The 21,037-nt window shown below is 45.9% G+C and overlaps 3 protein-coding genes across 9 annotated transcripts in view; 1 reads left to right on the top strand and 2 right to left on the bottom strand.

Moving 5' to 3' along the window:
- The first annotated feature begins 182 nt into the window (after window positions 1-182).
- On the top strand, window positions 183-8,833 carry rsf1b.1 (remodeling and spacing factor 1b, tandem duplicate 1). 3 transcript variants are annotated; one of them, XM_085936697.1, is made up of 16 exons: window positions 183-374; window positions 1,192-1,283; window positions 1,393-1,485; window positions 1,555-1,760; window positions 1,821-1,918; window positions 2,095-4,790; window positions 5,990-6,232; window positions 6,330-6,434; window positions 6,507-6,586; window positions 6,650-6,704; window positions 6,766-6,943; window positions 7,013-7,232; window positions 7,315-7,517; window positions 7,585-7,764; window positions 7,905-8,152; window positions 8,231-8,833. In XM_085936697.1, the coding sequence occupies exons 1-16, from the start codon at window positions 221-223 to the stop codon at window positions 8,450-8,452; spliced, it is 5,073 nt and encodes a 1,690-aa protein (XP_085792823.1). In that variant the 5' UTR covers window positions 183-220; the 3' UTR covers window positions 8,453-8,833. The 3 variants fall into 3 exon arrangements, with proteins under 3 accessions (XP_085792823.1, XP_085792822.1, XP_085792824.1); XM_085936696.1 differs by having other exon boundaries at window positions 7,905-8,833; XM_085936698.1 differs by lacking the exon at window positions 183-374 and adding an exon at window positions 670-1,024 and having other exon boundaries at window positions 7,905-8,832.
- Window positions 7,639-10,715, bottom strand: LOC147043665 (aquaporin-11-like). The gene is made up of 3 exons (XM_085936711.1): window positions 9,951-10,715; window positions 9,461-9,577; window positions 7,639-9,361 (listed from the first exon to the last, which is right to left on the bottom strand). Exons 1-3 carry the CDS (start codon window positions 10,540-10,542, stop codon window positions 9,261-9,263), a joined length of 810 nt encoding a protein of 269 aa, XP_085792837.1. The 5' UTR covers window positions 10,543-10,715; the 3' UTR covers window positions 7,639-9,260.
- Window positions 10,716-11,163: 448 nt separating this feature from the next.
- Window positions 11,164-21,037, bottom strand: part of phf14 (PHD finger protein 14) — a 37,477-nt gene continuing 27,603 nt past the window's right edge. Inside the window, exons 16-20 of one of the 5 annotated variants that reach the window (XM_085935376.1) lie at window positions 18,970-19,032; window positions 18,230-18,351; window positions 14,653-14,770; window positions 12,499-12,587; window positions 11,164-11,577 (exon numbers count right to left, since the gene is read on the bottom strand). In XM_085935376.1, coding sequence (XP_085791502.1) covers window positions 12,507-12,587; window positions 14,653-14,770; window positions 18,230-18,351; window positions 18,970-19,032 — 384 coding nt within the window. In that variant the 3' untranslated portion in view covers window positions 11,164-11,577; window positions 12,499-12,506. Of the gene's footprint in view, window positions 11,578-12,498; window positions 12,588-14,652; window positions 14,771-15,723; window positions 16,353-18,225; window positions 18,352-18,969; window positions 19,033-21,037 lie in introns of those variants that run through there. The other 4 variants (XM_085935375.1, XM_085935377.1, XM_085935378.1 and 1 more) reach the window with 4 other exon arrangements.

The following is a 21,037-nucleotide window of genomic DNA, read 5'->3' as shown; positions in this document are numbered from 1 at the left end:
TAGTGTTTTAACGTGGACGTTTTCAGCAAGTCCATAAATCATGGTTATTATCATTCGCATCATAATCATGGTAATAACATGGTTATTGTCAAGGTTGCTGTTTTCTTTGGTGTCCTACCTTCTCTTCCTGTGTTTTATTTTGTCGCCAGCAGCGGAGATGGCGTTGAACGCTCCGCAGACGGCTTGCTCGCTTGACAGCTTGCTGTGGAGAAGGAAAAACATGGCTGCTTCGGCGGCAATGGCGAGTTGCGCCCCTGCCCTGTGTCCAAATTACGCCGTCATTTGCTCCTTTCTGGAGCGTTACGGGGCGCAGCTGGACCTGCCGGAGCTCACCTTCCCGCAGCTGGAGCGATACCTACGGGACACATCCTCAGGTTAGGGCTCGCGAAAAGAACCGCTGGGATGGGGTGGGGGTGGGCTGGGGCAGGAGGAGAGACTTCATCGCTGGTACCGAGCTAGCTACGTTAGCAATGCTGTGTTATTTTGTGTTTCACTCACCTTCACCTCTCCTCGAATGCGCATTCAACGAACACGGGCTATTACATTTGGGATGATATCGATGCTCATGTGCAAGGGCCCGGTTGTTTTGATGTTAATTTACCGAATTGATCGCGTGTTTGTGGCACTTTCTATGGTTTTAAACCCCCCCCCCCCCCCCCCCCAAAAGCCTTTATTCACCGCCTCTGATCACAATACAGCTAACTCGGCCGTTGAATCGCGTTTTACGGGTTGCTACGCCGATGCTGTTTGACGGAAAGCGTCGCAGGCGTTCAAATTGTCTGCCGGGGTCTTTAATTTCAACGAAGGAAGCAGAAAGGCGCACTTTAATCACTGTAATAGATTAAAGTGTTGCCTCGATGAGTTCCGGTGCTTGCTAGCAAAATAAAGTTGGCGTGAATCTGCTTCCGCTGGAGGAGCGATGGAAGCTTGACTACATTCATGTAGAACAACAATGCATAGTAGGCGACATAGTGTAGCGGCTATTTAATTCGTTGCAGTTAAACATTTACCAAATACCAATGAGGTAAATAATGTTCGTTCATTCATTCATTCATTCATTCATTCATTCATTCCATACCCAATGGCTATTCATGCATTCAGTTATTTTAACTTGACTGTATTCTCCCTTAGAATATGGTGCTTTGTCACAATCTGTATTTTTAAAAACAAAAAACATTTGTTGTCATCTAGTTTCTAAGTTGTTAGTTGATCTCCACGTCAAGTTGCTGAGAAAGATTGGGAAGTCTGTGTCGGCGGACAGATGGGAAAAATATCTGGTCAAGGTAAAAACAACAAATCCCAAAACATATCTCATCTATGTTGAAAAAAAGATCTAATATCAATAGTATTGTCTTCCCTGGAAGAAGAGGCTGAATGCTTGTTGTGTTGCAGATATGCCAAGAGTTCAACACAGCGTGGGCATGGGAGCTGGAAGAAAAAGGCTACAAGAGCATGACAATGGAGAGCAAGACAGCCATCCTCAAAGTAAACAAAGCATCACACCAATTTCACAAAAGTCTTGAGTTTCTAATGTGTATTATTTGGCCTGTGCAGTATCTGTGCGAGAGTCAGTTTGATGACAACCTGAAGTTCAAGAATGTCATCAATGAGGACGACCCGGAAAAGATGCGTCTGCAGCCCATCGGCCGCGATAAGGACGGCCAGATGTACTGGTTCCAGCTGGACCAGGACAACAACGTCCGCCTCTATGTGGAGGAGCAGGACGACCTGGACGGCGCCTCGTGGAAGTGCATCGTCAGGTACGAGGACGAGGAGGCGACGGTATTCACTTGACGTTGACGTTTGCTTCTTTCTCACAGAGATCGCAACGACTTGGCGCAAGTGGTGGCTCTGCTAAAGACGCACATTGATCCCGAACTCCTGAAGAGAGACGCCAAAAGTGAAAAGGGGAAAGCAGGTCACCGCTTGCTTGCTTATTATTTTGAGGAAAATTCACATCGAATTCCTACAGCGTAGGGGGCAAATTCCAAAACGTTGACATTACAACTGCTTGGAAAGAGATACATTAATTGAATAAAAAAAAAAAAAAACAACACGATTGAAAACGAACAAACTTGAGCTTTTTATTTTCAGCTGAAGTAAAGGAAGATGAAAGCTCGTCAGATGAGGACATGAAAGATTCCACCACCAGAGTGGTCTTCGAGATGTTCCCAAAGACGGAGAGCAACGGGAAATCGCATCGCACCGATGAGCTCAAATCAGAGACATCTAAAATAAAATCGTCAGTGAACGGCGTAGCAGAAGCTCTGCCGGAGCAGTCCTTGGATCATAGTTTAGTCAACAAAGTCCAGAGTATCAAAGAAGAGACGCTCGTCGGGTCCGAAGCCGAGACGGAGACACAGGCCGCCTCCAACAGCTTAGACGAGATCCAACAGATGCAGCAAGCCAAGATCCCACTGAAGAAAAGAGGCATGAAGTTTGCGCCACTTTCTCAGCAGAAGGACCCCGTAAAAGACGAGCCCGCGTGCGAACAGACGCGTGGTGTCTGTGACCACCTCAATGGTGAATCAGAGCCCACGTTGGAGGCCCGCCTCCGTCCCTGCTTTGATCCAAATGAATCAGTATCCACAAAGGTACAGAAGGAATCCTGCTCTCCGGACAAAGTCACAAAGAAAGCGGCAGCCGCATCTCGCCCCGAGAGAGCCGATGACAAAATGTCCGACCGTCGACGAGACGGCAATTCAACAAAGCCCAAACCAGCAGATGCCAACACGCAATTTTCTGTGGAGGACAACGTGGACCCATCCGAAAAGGAGAAATCAAATGATGAGGTCGCAGCCAAAGGCCATCATTCAAATGACGCAGAACAAAACAAAGGGAAAGCGGACAGGAAAGAAACAAGGAGCGAGAATCAAGCGGATAGACCGCAGGCTGCTGAGGACCGATCGTCCAACGACGACTGCGCTGCGGGGAGCCGAGACTCAGAGAAGCTCGCAAGGTCCGAATCGCAAGAATCCTCTGAGTTGACGGTCATAAGGGCCTTTGCTGTAGACTTGCGCCAGGAGAAGGCCGCCGACGGGGGTCCAAAAGCCAATGGAGCTAACTCCCAAAGGCCAAGCCAGTCGATGGACTGCTTGTCATCTGAATGGCCAGAAGAAGCAGCCATCGCTGCCCAACCTGACTGGGAAGAGCCACAAAAGGAACGCAATACACTTGCGCCTAAAGCCTCCGACGACTCAGTCGCTGTAGAACCTGAGCGGCCATCGTCACAAAACAAAGACGTAGACACAGAGAAAACACTCCCATGTCCAGAGGACAAAAGTGAAAATGCGACAGGAAAATCTGATCAATCCAAATCGACAAAAGCGGCTGGCAATCTCAAAACGGAACAGAACACTGCAGCCGCTCTGAACAAAAGCGAGGAAGAACAATTGAATAAAGAATCGGAAAATGCCAACCGAGTCCTGCCAGACGTACAACTCGAATGTCAAGAAAGCAGAAAGGAATCGACCCGTTCCAAAGTCACCGCCACGTCAGAGAACGATGCTTCTGATGCATCGTTAAAAACCGGGCTTCAAAGCGGAACCCAAAAAGGCCACATGGAGCCTCTGCCCACGAGCGCCAATCCGCCGCGGAGTCAGGAGCCGACCCAAAGCAAATTCAAGTGTGAGTCCGAAAACTGTGAGCCCAAAAGTCTCAAGGCTTCCGCAAGGGCTCAACTGACAGAGAAACTGGATGAAAAATGGCACCACGCAGAGATTGACCATCAAAAGGATTCTAAAAGCCAGGAACTCTCCAAAAGGAAAAAAGAGTTCAAAATGCACAACTCCACTGACACGACTGAAGAGAATCACGCCGGCAAGGTGTCTCAAAGCAACAATGAGGAAGAATCCAATGAGGAGGCCCAAACAGAACAGCTCCCCAGAACAACAGAGAAAAGCGCACACGTTGGATCTAAAACAACCAAAGTTGGTGACGGAAAAGCCAGCCACAAACACACAATGAAAAGCCAGCCAGAGATCAGGGATGCCACCAAAAGCCACAAAGAGGAGAGTGCATCAGTGAGCACCACACTTCAACACCAAAACGAGTCCCAAAGGGAAAACCTTTGCAGAAGCGAACAGAACGAAGCCAAAGCCGACCGCAATACCGAGGCGACGCGAGAGAGCCACGGCAAAAGTCCAGCGAGAACACCGCAAGACCAAAACCATCATCACAACTCCGGGAAGCAGAGCGGCCACCGAACTCCGCCGGACACAGAGTGCCGCCGGGAAAGCAAAGAGGCTCAACCTGTTCCCCAACACAACAAAACCATTCATCCCAAGTTGGCGCTGGAAGGATGTGACGGCGAGGTTCTGGCACTAAGGCGGCCAGCGGGGGACAAAAGCGAGGTGGCGAGCCAGCAAAGCCAGGCCCAGAAAGAGGCAGAGCCAACCAAGTCCCAGACTTTGCCAAAGTGTCAAAGCGAAAAGCTTTCTGCGGAAACACAAGCCGAATCCGGGGCAGCTCACGGCAGAAGTGAGGGAGAAGAGTCCGACAAAGAGGCGGCCGTTGGTGCCCAGACAAGAGTCTCAACGGCGGCGGCGGCGGCCCACCGACGCTGGTTCAAACTCCAACAGGAGCAGCAGCAGCGAGGTGACTCAGAGTCTGACTCCAACGCGGGCGGCGTATCTTTGAGACGCTCGCCCCGGATAGCCAGACCCGCGCAAAAGGCGCTCCGAGACAAGAAGATCGAGAAGCCTCGCGAGGAACAAGAAGAAGCGGAGGAGGTTGCAAGGAGGAAGCCCAGAGACAAGAAGGTGGACCAGGATGGTCAGCCCAAGCCAAAGGTGAGTTTGCGTCCTCAGCTTCCTGTTTTTCAATGCAAATGGGTGGCCAAGGAGCGACCATCTGACTTGAAATCAAACCAGTAGATGCAATCAGCATTGCACGCCAGTTTGGGAATGTCCCCAATGTGATTTGAATGTGTTGAATTATGTGAATTTCAAACTGGAACAATGTAAATGCGAAATGTTGAATCTGCTATTAAGAATGAATTGGGAAAATTTGCTGTGAATTTTGTGAAAACTGAAACATTTTTGAATGAAAAAAAATGTAATCAACTGTGTCATGAAAAGTGGAACGGAGTGAATCGGTTGTATGTGGAAGTAGTTAAGCGTCAAAAAAGTGAGCGGAATAAGTAGAATAATAATAAAGGACAGGAATAACAATAGTGTGAAGGTCTTCACCTTCACACTCATAACAATGTGTGAAGGCCTTCACCCTAATAACAATGTGTGAAGGCCTTCATCTTCACACAATAATAAAGGACAGGAATAACAATAGTGTGAAGGTCTTCACCTTCACACTTATAATAATAATAAAGGACAGGAATAACAATAGTGTGAAGGTCTTCGCCTTCACACTAATAATAATAAAGGACAGGAATAACAATAGTGTGAAGGTCTTCACCTTCACACTAATAATGAAGGACAGGAATAACAATAGTGTGAAGGTCTTCACCTTCACACTAATAATGAAGGACAGGAATAACAATAGTGTTAAGGTCTTCACCTTCACACTAATAATAATACAATTTTGGAATAACAATAGTGTAAAGGCCTTTGCCTTCACACTAATAATAAAATTGTCGAATAACAATAGTGTGAAGGTCTTCATCTTCATACTAATAAAGTAAATGGTGTAGAATAACGTGCGAAGGCCATCGCCTTTGCACAATAATAAAGTCAATGGTGTAGAATAACATAAGTGAATAAGCGCCTTCACACTAATAATGAGAGTACATGGTTAAACAGTGTAATAAAGTACAACCGAACTCACTTTCTTGCTCCTGTGCCGTTTTCTTTTGTTTAGCGTGGATCATGGCACGCATGATGCGGTGCGCCCTCGGCGTGTGTTAAATACAGTAATGGCACACATAACTGAGTCTGCGCCTTTTAGTACGGTGCGCTCTTTTGGTCGTGAAAATACAGAACCTTTTTTACATTTCGCGAGGGTTAAAGTCGTCCTCCTGTGTTGCGGTGTCAAGGGGCGAAAACGGCGAAAGGTCCGCTGGTCCAACATGCACGGCCACCACAAAAGGAAAGGCTTCGACGATGACAACGAGTCTGCCGAGGACAGCGAGGAAGAAGAGGACGACAGTGACGAGGACTACAAGGTGGAGCGAGGAGCCAAGAGGCACCGAGGCGCTTCCGACTCTTCCTCGGACGACGACCCGCCGCCCAACGACGATCCCTGCAAACATTGTGGGCTCCCCAACCACCCGGAGCTGGTGAGTCCATGCCGCTGGATGGCTCGCTCAATTTTTGGTAGAAACCAAACAGGTGCAAGGATGCAGGAAGTTTTGCCATCCTGTTTTGCGCACGCAGATCTTACTGTGCGATTGGTGCGACAGCGGCTACCACACGGCCTGCCTGAGGCCACCCCTCATGCTCATCCCTGACGGAGAGTGGTTCTGCCCGCCCTGCCAGCACGTACGTCTTTGGCGGCGCTCGCGCAAGCTTCGCTCGTCTTTGCCTCTAAAGCCAGACTGGCCGCCCCTGCAGAAAAAGTTGTGTGACAACCTGGAGGAGCAGCTGCTGAACCTCGACGCCGCCTTGAAGAGGAAACAGCGGGCCGAGAGAAGGTAAAGTCACGCCGCCGCACCTCGTTGCCATCGGGCCTCACCTTTCCCCTTTTCCTTCTCCAGGAAGGAGCGTCTCATTTATGTCGGAATCAGTGTGGAAAACATCATCTCGCCCTCGGTAAGGAAGCGCCGAGGCCGCCCAATACGCCGTCCGTGGCCTGATTTTGCTCTGTGCTCAGACCGAGTTGGAAGAGGAGAAGCAAGAGGTTGTGGCAAAGGAGAAGGAGGCCAAGCGGAGGAGGAGCCGGGGGCGTCGCTCTACCAGGGCTAAGAAGAACATTAGCTACAGATTTGACGAGTTTGACGAGGCCATCGAAGGGGCCATCGAAGAGGACGTCAAGGAAGCCGAGGGAGGAGGTGAGCCAAATTGCGCCCAAAGCGTTGGCAAGGGCCAAATCCCAAAGGTGTCAACGGCTTGCTCGGCAGGTGCCGGTCGCGGCAAAGACATGGCCAACATCACGGGGCCCAAGGGCAAGGACATGGCCGCCATCATCCAGTTGGAAGAGGGCAAGGAGAACGGTCGGGCCCCTCGGCCCGAAGCCACACGGCGCAAGAAGAAGCGGCGGCACCGCCGCCTCAACGACCTGGACAGTGAAAGCACCGTGGACGAGGACGAGAGCGAGGACGAGTTCTGCCTCAGTGAAAGGTAAAGCAGGACCAACATTTTATTGTGGCCTGAGCCACAATAAAATGCTGACTATGGGGCACACTCTCAAATGGGCCTCCAGCTCAGAGGAAGACTTTGCCGTGTCCGACAATGAGACGGCCGCCGAGAGCGACTCTGACCACAGCGGCAAACAGCGCTCAGCTGAGTCCCGTGCCAAGGACTTGCCAGCGCGCCAAGGCGGCTCCCGCAAGCACCGCAGACCCCAAGGCTATTCGGACGACGAGGAAGTGGAGACGGACGAGGACGACGAAGAGGAGGAAATGGGTATGAGCCATGCGAATGCGCCATCTGTCTGCAAGGCGCCTCGGTCGCTAACGATGCGTCTCCGCAGCAAGCAGAGGCTCCAGCGACTACAGCGACAGCGACCTGGACGTGAGCCGGCGACGCTCCAGGCGGAGTCACAAGGCACACGTCAACTACCATGAGACGTCAGAGTCGGACGGATCCCGGGCCGGAAGCCACTGGGAGAAAAACAAATCCGGACGACGGCCGGACAGCTCAGAAAGCGAAGGTACAGATAATGGCAAAAGTCAGCATTAACCAACCGTTTGTTGGGTTTTACTTGGCTGAGGGGACTGCCAGGTAAGAGGCAAGTAAAGTGGCTTCTAATACATCACATTGGTCCAAACGTTACCTTGTCTTGATCGGCAGCGAGCTTCTCCGGAGATTCCGAGGACGTTTCCAACGACCGGCCGACCCGACGGCGGCTCGACTCCGCTGAGGATGAGCTGAGGGAATCTCGGAAGCAGCATCCACGTGGCCTGGCCCTGAAACGCCGGAGAAGGTCCGAAGAGGAGGACTCTGAGCACGATTCGGACCACTCCTCGGAGGAGGACCGGCCTGTCCGGAAACGGGTCAACCGCATCGAATCAGACGACGACGAGGAGGCCGAGGAGGAGGCCGAGGAGGAGGCCGAGGAGGAGGCCGAGGAGGAGGCCGAGGAGGAGGCCGAGGCCGAGGACGAGGCCGAGGACGAGGCCGAGGACGAGGACAAGGCCGAGGACAAGGCCGAGGACAAGGCCGAGGACAAGCCACTCAAGGAGAAGGTTCGGGAGGAGAAGAAAGTGTCCGAGGAGGCGAAGGCGACTGAGCTGTCAGAGCGCAACAATGGACAGGCTGCCAAGGAGGACGAAGACGAAGACGATCTGCTGGGCGTCACTGACCTTGTGGACTATGTCTGCAATAATGAACAGTTGTAAAGAAACCAAATCGTCGTGTACCATTTCCATTATTTTTATATTCCTCTTAATATTATCAGGCGTCAAAACATAAAAGGTCCAGCTCCTGTTTTCATTCGGCGAGGTGCTAAAACACCACTCCCTCGATTTTATACACGGCGTCATGCATATATGTGAAGGTGTGGAAATTGATATGAAACAATAACTCGTTTTTTGTATATTGTATACAAAATCATTTGAACTACCATCTGTTGTATGTGTTGTTTTTTTACGTTTTGAGAGTAAAACAATCTCAATGACGCCATCATTGCATTTGTTTTTTGGATACAGTGGGTTGAGTGCATCATTTTCCATAACGAAGGAAAAGACTGAGTGGATTCTCTTGGCTATTACCTCAGAATGAAGGTGAGAAGAAGCCCCCCCCCCCCCCACCTCATCCTTCAGGATCAAACCAAGCTGACCCTTGTTTGCAACTGCTATTTCTTACAAGCATTTGTCATAATAAAATTGGAATAACGTTTTAGTTGGGGGACTTGATTGCGTCAGCTATGGTCTGAATTTTTTGGTTTGTCTCACCCTGCTAAGCTAAAGCAATTAGCCTTCAAACAGTGGCTCGTGGCCAAAATAATGTTTCTCCTCGGTCACACATACATGTGAGATTTTTGCAAAGCATTGAGTCCAAAGTCAAAAGCCGAAGGAAGCTCTGCGCTCCCATGTCTGTTTGCGGCGCTACGGTGCAAAGGTGACATTGTGCAACAGCCTAACAATGTTCACGGCAATGGCGTTCGTCCAAGTCCTATTTGGATGCAGCGCTCAAGCCAACATTGGCCTACTGCGATTTGCACTCTCTGTCGGCGCCTCGGCCCAGCGTGTGCGTCCCAAAGAGGAATGGGAGGATCTTCTCGAAGAAAAGGATGCAGCTGGCGACGCCTGCGGGCAACCACATAACTGCAAAGTTACTCAACAGTGGGGGGGGGGGGAAAACAAACTAAACAAATAATGCTCCGTTTATCTTGTGAACAAGCGTACCCAAGGCAGGTCCCAACCAGTAAACGAAGCAGTATTCCAAATATGTGTGGCCGCTGCAGGGGAAGTTGATGGAGAAGGCCAGGACCGGGTTAAACAGGGCCCCTGAAACGCTTGCCCCTCATAAGGAAAACGAGATTCTCACTATTATTTATGCACAGCAAATATTGTCATGAAACAAAGGTTATATCATGTCATTTCAACAAAATTACAAGAGAAAAACTGAACTTTTCTGAAAACAATCAAACAGCTTATCGAGTTGGATTACCTTGTGCAGATTGATCACGAAAGGTTTCACATTACATTTTGGAGCTTGATCAAGAATATGTTCCACATGACATCTCTCCTTGCTTCCTCTCGGGGAGCTTTGTATTTATTTAAATGTGAACCTGTTTACCCGTTGCAGACTTTTTTTTTTTTTTTTTATGGGATATTTCTTTGTTCAAGAGGACTTCACATATGTACGGCTGCAGGTGACGTGAGGAGAACCCACCTGCGTATCCCAGCGCTGTTATGAGGGCCGCAAAAACGTGGACACGCAGTTTGTCGTCCACCTTGTGAATGTGAAGGACCGCCGTCTGGACGACGAAGGAGCAGGCGAGCTCCACGGAGGCGGCCTCCAGCACGGTGCCACCGAGCGGGTCGAAGCACCTGAAGCCGAAGCGCCGGTGGCGAACGTGGACTTCCGCCAGCCCCAGCGACCACACGCAAAGGGCGGCGTAGCGCGCGGTCAGCGCGGAGAAGAACTGGCCGACGACAAACGCCAAGGCCGCGCCGCCTTGGCAGGTCCCCCGGTATAAGCGCTCAGCCACGCCGCAGGGGTTACACGAAGCTCCGCGGAAGGACATCAAGTGGACGACCGTGATGGCATAGCCCAGCGTCAGGCCGTAGGCCGGCTCCAGCCCCGCCGAGACCCCCAGAAGCTTGAGTTCGTGCGTGCAGCAGCAAAGCTGGAAGGTGGACGCCGCCTCCAGCGCCAGAGCTCCGGCGGCTCCCCGAAGGCAGCGAGCAGCCGCGCGGCGGACAAGCTCGCAAAGGAGCACCGCGCCCGCCAACGCCGCCACGGAGATCCACATGTCGTCCATTCCCCTCTGCAGCCTGCCGTCAGCGCAGCGGACGCTCCCAAAAGTTGCCCGTGACCGAACGGCAGGCAGCTCATACTCACTCACTCGCTCGCTCAACTCTTCTCCACGCCGGAGCACTTCCTCCTCCCACTTGACAAACTTGAAAGTCACGTCAAAGTACTTTCACGCGTGACGGAAGTGAGGCGCAGACTTTCAAACTAAAATTTGAACTTACTACATTACGGTGGGCGGTTTAACAACCATCCATCCATTATCTGTATTGCTTGACCCCACGGGGGTCGCGGGCATGCTGGAGCTTATCTCAGCAGTTATCGGGCAGTGGGCGGGGGACACCCTGAACTGGTTGCCAGCCAATCGCAGGGAACACTCAAACGAACAAACCAGAAAACGTGCTTAACTCGGCAATAAAAATTAAAACGCGTGTAAAACATAAACCAAACGTTTCAAGTGGTCATTTCTTCATGTAAAATCATCAACTTGATACTCTCGAGCCCCCAAGAGCCCTTTTTACGATGCCAATTGATGCCATTGACGGGAGAGCGACATTTCAGAAAACGTATATCTGGCGACTAATAGCAAATAAATTCTGAGGAGACATTTTTGAAACATGCAGATTTTTATTACATATCAGATGACAATTGAACGTGACAAGCAAATATGTATAGATGTTTGAAGTAATTACTAAAATAGGAAAATATTTGAAGACTGTAAGGAAAATTCAGAGATGTGATTCTAAATGGGCACTGGGTATCACGTCCGCCTCACAATTAGGAGGGTGCGGGTTGGATTCCACCTCCGGCCCTCCCTGTGTGGAGTTTGCATGTTTTCCCCGTGCCCGCGTGGGTTTTCTCCGGTTTCTTTACACATTTCAAAAACATGCTTGGTTGAGCACTCCAAATTGCCCCTAGGTGTGAGTGCGAGTGCGGATGGTTGTTGGTCTCTGTGTACCCTGCGATTGGCTGGCAACCAGTTCAGGGTGTCACCCGCCTGCTGCCCAATGACGGCTGGGATAGGCTCCGGCACGCCCGCGACCCCCTTGGGGACAAAGCGGTTCAGAAAATGGATGGATGATTCTAAATGTTATAGGATAATTACTGAAAAGTTATGCAAAGACTGAAAACTATGTAGTACCAAATTATGGAGACACAGCATTAAACTTTTTGTCACTTTTCCTGTTTTTATGGGAGCAGATGAAATGGTCCCCTATGACAATGTTCAGCTAAATCTTAAGTCCCCCTTCCCCATTGCATGAGAACTTGAACCTAAAATGTGCAATTCGCTATCTATCTAGCAAACTTAAGACTCGAAAGGGCATTTTGCCTCAATGCCACAATTGACAGAACACCTCGGTGGCTCAGATGTCCCCTATAAGATTTTTTTAGGGCCGGGGGGTGTCAACGAGAAGTTGTGCGTGTGAGATTTGCATTCCGATTATATTTCACTATCAGCTTAACACTTGGCATTTTTATTCTTGCGGCGACAACCCAACTTGTTGATCGTACCCGTGCCGCCAGCTCAGAAGTGCCGAACCCCGGGTATAACACTTCGTGAGACATTTTCACAAAACCATTTTTTTTTTTTTTTCACGGAAAATAATATCCAAAGAACTATGAAGTATATAGAGAAAGAGGACTTAACGGTTAACGTTTGAACATAAGGAAAAAGGTACCTCATTCCATGAAACATATTGTTAATAAAACAGATATGAAAATAAATTGTATTACACACAGGAGCTGTTCAGAGATACTTCTGGCATTTTCATCCTTAGACTAATCTAAGATGAAGAAACCTTCATATACTTTGTGTAAAGATGTTCCTCTATCTAAATTTGAAACTTCTGAAACCCTTCTGTGATGACACTGTTTGAGGTCTACAAACATTGGTTAGATATTTGAAAGATGCTGTGCTTGGTTGCTAGCAAATTAAAATAGGAATTTATTCAGCAGTGTCTTGTACCCTTTGGTTCACCTCAAGTTGGGAATTTCTTGCTCGGGTATCTCCTCTTTAACAGCGCACTCATCTTCCAGCCATTCCCCTTCTTCCTCCTGGAAACACAAAACGGTCATTATTAAAGGTAGTAGTTTTTACTACATTAGAAGTGAAGGTGACATATATACTGCACTTTTATCACATACCATATTTTCCGGACTTTGAGTCGCTCCGGAGTACAAGTCGCACCGGCCATAAAATGCATAATGAAGAAAAAAACAAATATAAGTCGCACCGGAGTATAAGTCGCAAGTTTGGGGGAACAAAATCCAACATCATGAACAGACATTAAGTTGTCTTAATGCCGTGAGGCTGCCACCCTCGTTCTCGCCGGGAAGGCAAAAAATAACAACTGGCACACCCTGCATAGCACCACCACAACAACTCCAGCTCCACCAAGCAGACTCAAGAGGCGCCACGCCTACAACATTGTAGCACAAGAGATGCTCAATTCCTTCCCCGAGGACATCTCCAGAGATGCTTGGCTGGCAGCAGCTTGGAAGCAGGAGTGGGAGGCAGCTGTTCCTTCCCTCATGCACCGTTACATCTGGGATCCAGGAGACGGCGCCATGGGAGGAGACGAACTACGACTATAAGTCACTCCGGAGTATCAGTCGCACCAGCCATAAAATGCACAATAAAGTGAAAAAAAACAAACATATATAAGTCGCACCAGAGTTTAAGTCGCACTTTGGGGGCAAATGTATTTCTCAAAATCCAACACCAAGAATAGACACGATCCAGCAACAACAGGCTAAACGATACGGTATGCTAACGTGACATATACACAAACGAGGAGCTGAGAACGGGCCTGATGTAACATTCAGAGTTATTCAACTAAGTATTACATCAATAACACGTTTATCAAACCATCTGTGTCACTCCAATTCATTCAATCCATCGATCGTGCTTTATGTCAACAATGCCGCGTATGCGCCGCATATGCTGACGGCAGAGATCTAGTATATAACTATATTGTAGCGTGAACAAAGTACCAGGAAAGGCGTGGGTATGGTAAACGGCTCTTTATTTAACAAAACAAGAGTTCAACGAGCCAACAACTACTGAACTTCCAGCCACGGAGGTGGAAGAGAGCTCCATAAATAGGACCGGGCGTGCGTAAAAGCCATGTCCGAGCCCCATCCACCGTCCCCGGACAGCCACCCGGCCGAGCGCCGGCCCCAGACTTCCATCCACGGAGGTGAAAGAGAGCTCCCGCCGAGAAGGACCGGGCGTGATTGAGCAGTCCAAATTGTCCCTAGGTGTGAGTGCAAGTGTGAATGGTTGTTCGTCTCTGTGTGCCCTGCGATTGACTGGCAACCAGTTCAGGGTGTCCCCCGCCTACTCCCCGATGACGGCTTGGATAGGCTCCAGCATGCCCGCGACCCCCGTGGGGACTAAGAGGTTCAGAAAATGGATGGATGGATGGATGACTTTGGCACCATCTTCTGGTGAAATTTGGAATGGGAATGGAGGTTTACTGGTTCAACCAACAAATTCCTCTTTACCAATTTAACAATAGTTTTAAGTAACCCTTACTCAGGCCCCCTTCTTCAGGTCTTCCATGTCAAGCTTTGAAATTTGGAACTTCATCTTAGCCAATTCGTCTGGGCCAAATCCAATACACAGTCACGCACCATCTTTTACCATCCTATCCACCATGTAACTCGACAATGTATAAAAGTGTGCATATCCTGGTTAGCACGTCCGCCTCACAGTTAGGAGGGTGCGGGTTGGATTCCACCTCCGACCCTCCCTGTGTGGAGTTTGCATGTTCTCCGTGCCCTTGTGGGTTTTCTCCGGTCACATCCCAAAAACATGCTTGATAGGCCGGTTGAGCTCTCCAAATTGCCCCTAGGTGTGAGTGCGAGTGCGGGTGGTTGTTTGTCTCTGTGCGCCCGACGATTGGCTGGTAACCGGTTCAGGGTGTCACCCACATACTGCCCGACGATGGCCGGGATAGGCTTCAGTACGCCCGCGACCCCCCGTGGGGACAAAGCGGTACAAAAAAATGGATGGATGGAAGTGTGCATATCACCACACGTAGGGAGCGGGTCATCAAGACTCTCAAGAAATTCCACATCATTATCTTAAGCAAGCACACACAGTACATTCACTCACCTTAGAAGAAGATATGTCACATTCTTGGCAGATCCAACCATATCCCGCCTGCTTGGGGGATTTCTTCAGTGGAGGGTCTAGACACCCAAAATGGTAGCAAAGCTGACACTCATCACACCTGAGACACACATGGGAAGGGGACGTTATGCCTGGTGAAAATAAAGATGGATTCTTCAACCATGAGACCAGTCAGGGGGTGATGATCGATGACAACCATAAAAGCAGCTGTTTTTTTTTCCTGGCAATTTGTTCATGTGTCCTAGTTCCTCTCATGAGCCCTCACCTTGTAACAACAGTGACTGCCCACTGGTCCATGTCACATAAATACAGGTCAAGTGTCAAATATCCATTACATCCTGCACCTGCATTGTTCTCAGGAGAAGTTAAACAGGATATGAAATCTTGCAGCAGATATTTTGTTTCCATTTCAATATTAAAAAAAACACTGAAGCGGTGATGTGTTTTCCAAAAACTGGTGACAGCTACAGTATTTTTACATGTATTATTGTTGACATGAATGCTTTGAACCCGATGATCAATTTCCCATCAGAGTAATCACGGGCCCAATTATCGGACAGCGTACATCCAGACCAATGAGCCTTTGATGTAGGGCGTGTGTTATGAGTATTTTCCCCAGAGCTGCTCTAAAGACAACCAGGGGTAGAAATCACCTGTCTTAATATTAATATTTATTGTGCTGTAGCTAGACTTGAGAAATGGGGGAGCAACTGATTTTGTGTGAGAGTTTGCCAATGCAATATTATTGCTAGATATGAACAAGATCACTTTCTCGAAAGCCTTTTTGATTTTCGAGCAATTTGGATGTCTGTGACAGCATGCTGATTCTCACATTGTACACCAGACGTGTGATTTGTCTTATTCACAATTTGTATCGGACAGACAAATCATTATACTACGTTACGTACCTGTGGTGTGGCGTTTTGGTCATCTTGGGTATACCACATAGTCAAACAGATATAAAAGCACTTTTTTCTTGCCATGTTTGTAGGTCAGTTACATTCTAGAAACGGTTAGAATGTTTAAAATCTCAAGTATACCAGGCCAGTAGAAAGACAAATCACAAAGTTACACGTCCTTTAATGGTTTTGATAGTAAGTTCACCAGTATTTGCAATGATACTCATTGTACCATGGACAGAAAAACAGGGAGTTGATGTGGCTTGATTATTGTTCTGCTTGTGCAGTTTGTGGTGACCTTGATCTGCAGTGCTGATTGTCATTTGACAATAAATGGTGGATCGTGATCATTTAAACCTTAGATATCACGTTCAGCTGTATATACTAATGTCTTGCCTTGGCATTCCGCATTAAAAAATATCATCACATAATTACTGTTGCTCAATGTATGTAAAGAAACCAACATTGAAAAAGACATATTAGTGTGGCAAAAAAGCTCTCAACTTAGTGGTAGCAGCAGTTGACCAGTTTAATGTCAGGATGTAAAGTAAGTTGGTTCATCACGAAGGAATTCTGTTTTTCAGATTGACAGTTTCCATTCGTCCAGTTTGGATCAGAGGTCATTGTGGACTGTAGGGGGTGCTCTTGTTCTCTTGTTGTTCAGCCTGTATCAACCGTCTTTCTTCAAATGCCTCTCAATTTTGCTTTTGTTTTTCTCTAAGCCAATGGTCATCGGTTCCATGTTTTTATGCCAGGTGAGGTGGCTGCCCCGGCTCTCACAACCTGTGCAATGCAAAGATAGAAAGAGTCAGGGCAGCACACCTCATTCACTGACCAAAAAAAAAAAAGAAAACCTCACAACTTTGATACTAATTTAACATCAAAGAAATAGTATACACTTCTAAGAACCACAACGAATCATACACAAATACTACAATGTTTTTACAAAGTTCTAATGACATTGATGGACTTAACTAAAAGTACACTAATAAAAAGTTAGGGATATTCATCTTTCAGTTGATATTTCAGTATTAACTAAAACATTGAATAACCTTCATAGGTGCACTTAATTTGTCCTCCTCTGAACTTTTGAATGCTTTACCCGCCCCAAAACAATTTGGTGTTCCCTAAAAAGAAGCTAAACAGCTCAATTCAAAACCCGTGCATGAGCCATGACTTGACCAATACATTCTTGGTTGAATAAAAATTGGTATCTAAACAGACCATCATGAGACTCAGACAATGATTACCAACCAATTTAACAACAGAGATTTCAAATGTGTTTCTCAGAGCAAAGTGAGCACTAACCTTAGAGTGTCACAGAATGTTATTACGGGGTTGGAAAAGAGACATAGAGGGGACTGGAAGAGTCACAGAAAGGTATAAAAGTGGCGATACCTGAAAAATTATTGGTCAAATCATGGATCAATCATCTGTTGTAAATTCTGTCATTCAACTCCTGTTAGAGAAAAGCCGGTTTGGCAAAAAGGAGTTAAACATTGAACAGATGGACATGCATGAAAGCTGAAAATCCACAATTTTGATCACAGACATTATCGTGAACGCAGTGATGAAAAGATGAGAATAGGGAATGATTGGTAAAAATCTCCTCTCCAGTATTTTCCATGCACCCATTGGACCATGCACAAATAAGGTAAATTTGACAAACATCACAAACATCTGCTTTAACTTTGGAAAGCAATATATCACATTTTGTCCAGTTTTGTGAGATGTTGGCAACCAAACCAGTAAAATAAAAAATACTACTGTTGGAATAATCTCGGGGAAGCCTTGGCCTGGAGACCTGGAGGCCTCATCTTTTACGAGTTTACGACTCTCCTTTGAACTAACTTCTTCCTATTCAGTTCAAGGGATGTCTTTTGAGCTCCATCAGCCTTATGTATCCTTCCTGTCCTTATGTTATCTTTGTGTTTTGTTTCTGTAAGAGGCCTTCACTAATAATGAGCAGAGCTTCTTTGGATAGGCGAGATGTTCTTTGTTTTGTTCAAAGGGACTTCATTCCTTTTAGTTAACTGTAGCTTTGATTCATAGATTGTTGTTGATAGGAATCATTGTTTGCTAAGCACAATCGATCCTTTAGCAACATCACTCGCTTGGGAAGCGATGCGACCTTGTAATTTACTAGTCGTACTAAAACGTAGTGAAACATTTTGGCAGAGCACTGTGTACAACCAGTATGGATCAACAAATTCATCAACTGATCCACATATAAGGCGCATCAGACTATAAGGCGCACTGTCGGCTTTAGAGAAAATTTTAGGTTTTTAGGTGCGCCTTATAGTCCGGAAAATACGGAATTAAGATTTCCAATGGCATGCCACTTAGTACCATGGTCAATATAATTTCAAAAGCATTACACAATCCTCTTTAATATAGCTGCACCTGGAATTCCACGATAGAAGTAGAATAAATTGTGTTTTTCATTACACCTTAATGAAGTGTCCAAATGTATGTGGCAGGTTAATATGGAGGGCCTATGCAAGACATAGGGTCAGTCCTACATATCTGTTGAGCCTCAGCCTCGGCGGGAAGAACCTAATGAAGAATGAACTTTAACCATCCACACAGTGATACAAGCTTGCACAGCACATGCCAAGCCTTGCACCATCTTCAACACACGCACACCCACACTATCTTACCTCACAAGATTTTCATTGTCACCCGGTCCTTTACAAGTTGTACACTCAGTCCTCGTGTCATCTGCTTTGTTTTTTTTTAACACAGCAGATTGCCGCTGTCTGCGCTCCCTTGGTAGTGAGTCCTTTGAAAACATGAATGAATCAAATGCTGTTCCTCATGTAGTATTTAGAAAAGGAGCCTGGTGTTATACAACTACATTGAAACAGTTAAAAATACTATTGACAATGATAAAGGTTTTACCCATGTCTATTATTCTATTTTTATGTTTGATGCACATTGTATTTATCCAAAATGGAAAACGTAACGGAAAATATAATGTGTTGTCGAATAATCAAAACAAAACTATGGACTGTGTTGTATCAAAATATATTGAAGCGTGTCAAAAACGTTCCAGGACTGGTATTTCAAATCTAAACTACAAGTCTTTCCTCGAAGTGACAGACTTTTCCAGCATTCTCTGCCATGCCTTCAAGTATTCCTACCCTAGGAACTGCCGGTTATTCAGGGTACTGTGAGCAGGTGAACTATGAAGCAGCCATAAGTCGTCCCGCCGCAACACTTGCTCACTGAGCAAGGCAAATGCCGCAGGATATTGTAGATGTGCTGGTTGATTATTTGGACCATAGAAAACTCAGTCTTTGTTTCTGACACGAGTCCTGGACCTTTTCTGACACATCTAGAGCGTCAATCTTCAATATTGACAAAGACAATTCTGTCATTTTTTAAATGAGGGACAAACCTCTATGTTGTCTTCTCTCTCTTCACAGAAAGGGATATTCTTTCTTTTCTGCCCTCTGGTTCTCTGTTAAAAAAAAGAAGAAGAAATCACTTCAAAACGACAAATAAAGGATTTTAGGCAAGTTTCTGTTTACATACATCATGTATGTAAAAGTCAATGAAAAATATTTAACTGTTGATAGAAGACAACAGCGATAAAGAGAACAATGTTCTAGAATTCTATAAATGTGAATCAGCAATGAGTTTGGAAATAAATTAATATCTGGTTACTGGCACTGTTAATATTGTCTTCTGTCAAACAATTTATTCTTGTTTCAGATGCTTTGAAGTACCTAATCAAAATCTTTATTGTTTGTATTGTCCGGTCTGTCGCTTTTGGCTTAATGTCACGTACCAGATGAAGTACTTAAGGTCAATACTACTAATTCTTGAAAACATCATCAAAATGCAGCATCCATCAGGTTGGTGGCCTTCTTGTGTGCATGAATAATAAGATAACAATGTTTTGGGGGTTAGGTCATTTGGTCATTTGACAGTCCAGGCTGTCAGGATCCTGTACTCTCTCCCCCCTCCACCCTCGGCTGCATAACATCCTGTACTTTTGCGCTATATTTTGGCTGTCTGCTGTATGCACGCTTTCTCCATTTTGCTCCTTTTATTTATTTATTTATTTATTTAGGTTATTTGCTTATTACTTATTCATCGCTCTTATGTATTTGTTTTTACTCTTTGGGCTGTCTGCTGTATGCACGCTTGCTCCATTTTGCTCCTCTTATTTATTTATTTATTGATTGATTGATTTTAGGTTATTTGCTTATTACTTATTCATCGCTCTTATCTATTCGTTTTTACTCTATGTGCTATTTGCTTATATATATTGTGTAATGTGTCTAGTCACCGTAGGATGGTGGGAAACGTCATTTCGATCTCTGTGTGTGAAGAAATTGACAATAAAGCAGACTTTGACTTTTTGACTTTTGTAATTTGAGATCTTTTGAACATGCATAACATACATGTCCCTAATTTAACTAAAAATGCAAATAGATTTGATTAATAGACGGACAGACCGACAGAAGTCATGTGAGTACCAACTTTTATCAAAGACCAAACAGTGATTTGTTGTGTCAACTTATTATTGTGTGAAGGCGAAGGCCTTCACACTTATGTTATTCTACTCCTTTTACTTTATTATTATTGTGTGAAGGCAAGGCCTTCACACTTATGTTATTCTACTCCTTTTACTTTATTATCGTGTGAAGGCGAAGGCCTTCACACTTATGTTATTCTACTCCTTTTACTTTATTATTATTATTGTGTGAAGGTGAAGGCCTTCACACTTATGTTATTATACTCCATTCACTTTATTATTATTATTGTGTGAAGGTGAAGGCCTTCACACTTATGTTATTATACTCCATTCACTTTATTATTGTGTGAAGGCGAAGGCCTTCACACTTATGTTATTCTACTCCATTCACATTATTATTGTGTGAAGGCGAAGGCCTTCACACTTATGTTATTCTACTCCTTTTACTTTATTATTAGTGTGCAGGTGAAGAGCAATTAAACAATTTATTCCTCCCACTTTTTTGACACCTAACTACTCCCACATGCTTTAACCGATTCACCTCATTCCAACTTTCACACGTTCCAAAAATTCACGGAATGATTGCTAGTATTTTATTTGTTCATAACATTTACCGTTTTTGCATAATTAGCAAATTTGTGCCTTAAAATCCCCCATTCATTCTTAATGGCACATTCAACACGAGCCACGTTCCCGGGTGAGTTCGAATTTGTTACTGACAACTTTTATCATGATTTCTTTCCTTAACTCATTTATTTTTTATTCATTCATTTATTTATTTATTTATTCATTTAATTTTAATTTAAAAACATCATTTTAATAATTTATTTCGGTCAACATTAATTTACCATTTTTATTTCTCGTTTAATAGCATCATTCCACCATAGCAACACTAAGTCACTGTTTAGCTCAGTTAGTAGAGAATGTCACATTCAACACGAGTCATGTCCCCGAGTGAGTTCGAATCTAACATTGGCCGTTA

The sequence above is a fragment of the Syngnathus leptorhynchus genome, chromosome 17 (assembly GCF_054491065.1).
Source record: "Syngnathus leptorhynchus isolate UIUO chromosome 17, UIUO_Slep, whole genome shotgun sequence".
NCBI classification, from domain to species: Eukaryota; Metazoa; Chordata; class Actinopteri; order Syngnathiformes; family Syngnathidae; genus Syngnathus; species Syngnathus leptorhynchus.
This window is presented reverse-complemented; position numbering and strand designations above follow the sequence as displayed.

What these genes read in the sequence shown, in the direction of transcription:
- LOC147043665 (XM_085936711.1), bottom strand. Translation starts at nt 10,542, where the DNA reads ATGGACGACATGTGGATCTCCGTGGCGGCGTTGGCGGGCGCGGTGCTC. An exon ending in AACAGCGCTGGGATACGCAG is followed by an intron (nt 9,578 to 9,950) that starts GTGGGTTCTCCT and finishes TTTCCTTATGAG; the next exon opens with GGGCAAGCGTTTCAGGGGCC. An exon ending in CTGGTTGGGACCTGCCTTGG is followed by an intron (nt 9,362 to 9,460) that starts GTACGCTTGTTC and finishes GGTTGCCCGCAG; the next exon opens with GCGTCGCCAGCTGCATCCTT.
- rsf1b.1 (XM_085936696.1), top strand. Translation starts at nt 221, where the DNA reads ATGGCTGCTTCGGCGGCAATGGCGAGTTGCGCCCCTGCCCTGTGTCCA. An exon ending in AAACAGCGGGCCGAGAGAAG is followed by an intron (nt 6,587 to 6,649) that starts GTAAAGTCACGC and finishes TTCCTTCTCCAG; the next exon opens with GAAGGAGCGTCTCATTTATG. An exon ending in GGACAGCTCAGAAAGCGAAG is followed by an intron (nt 7,765 to 7,904) that starts GTACAGATAATG and finishes CTTGATCGGCAG; the next exon opens with CGAGCTTCTCCGGAGATTCC.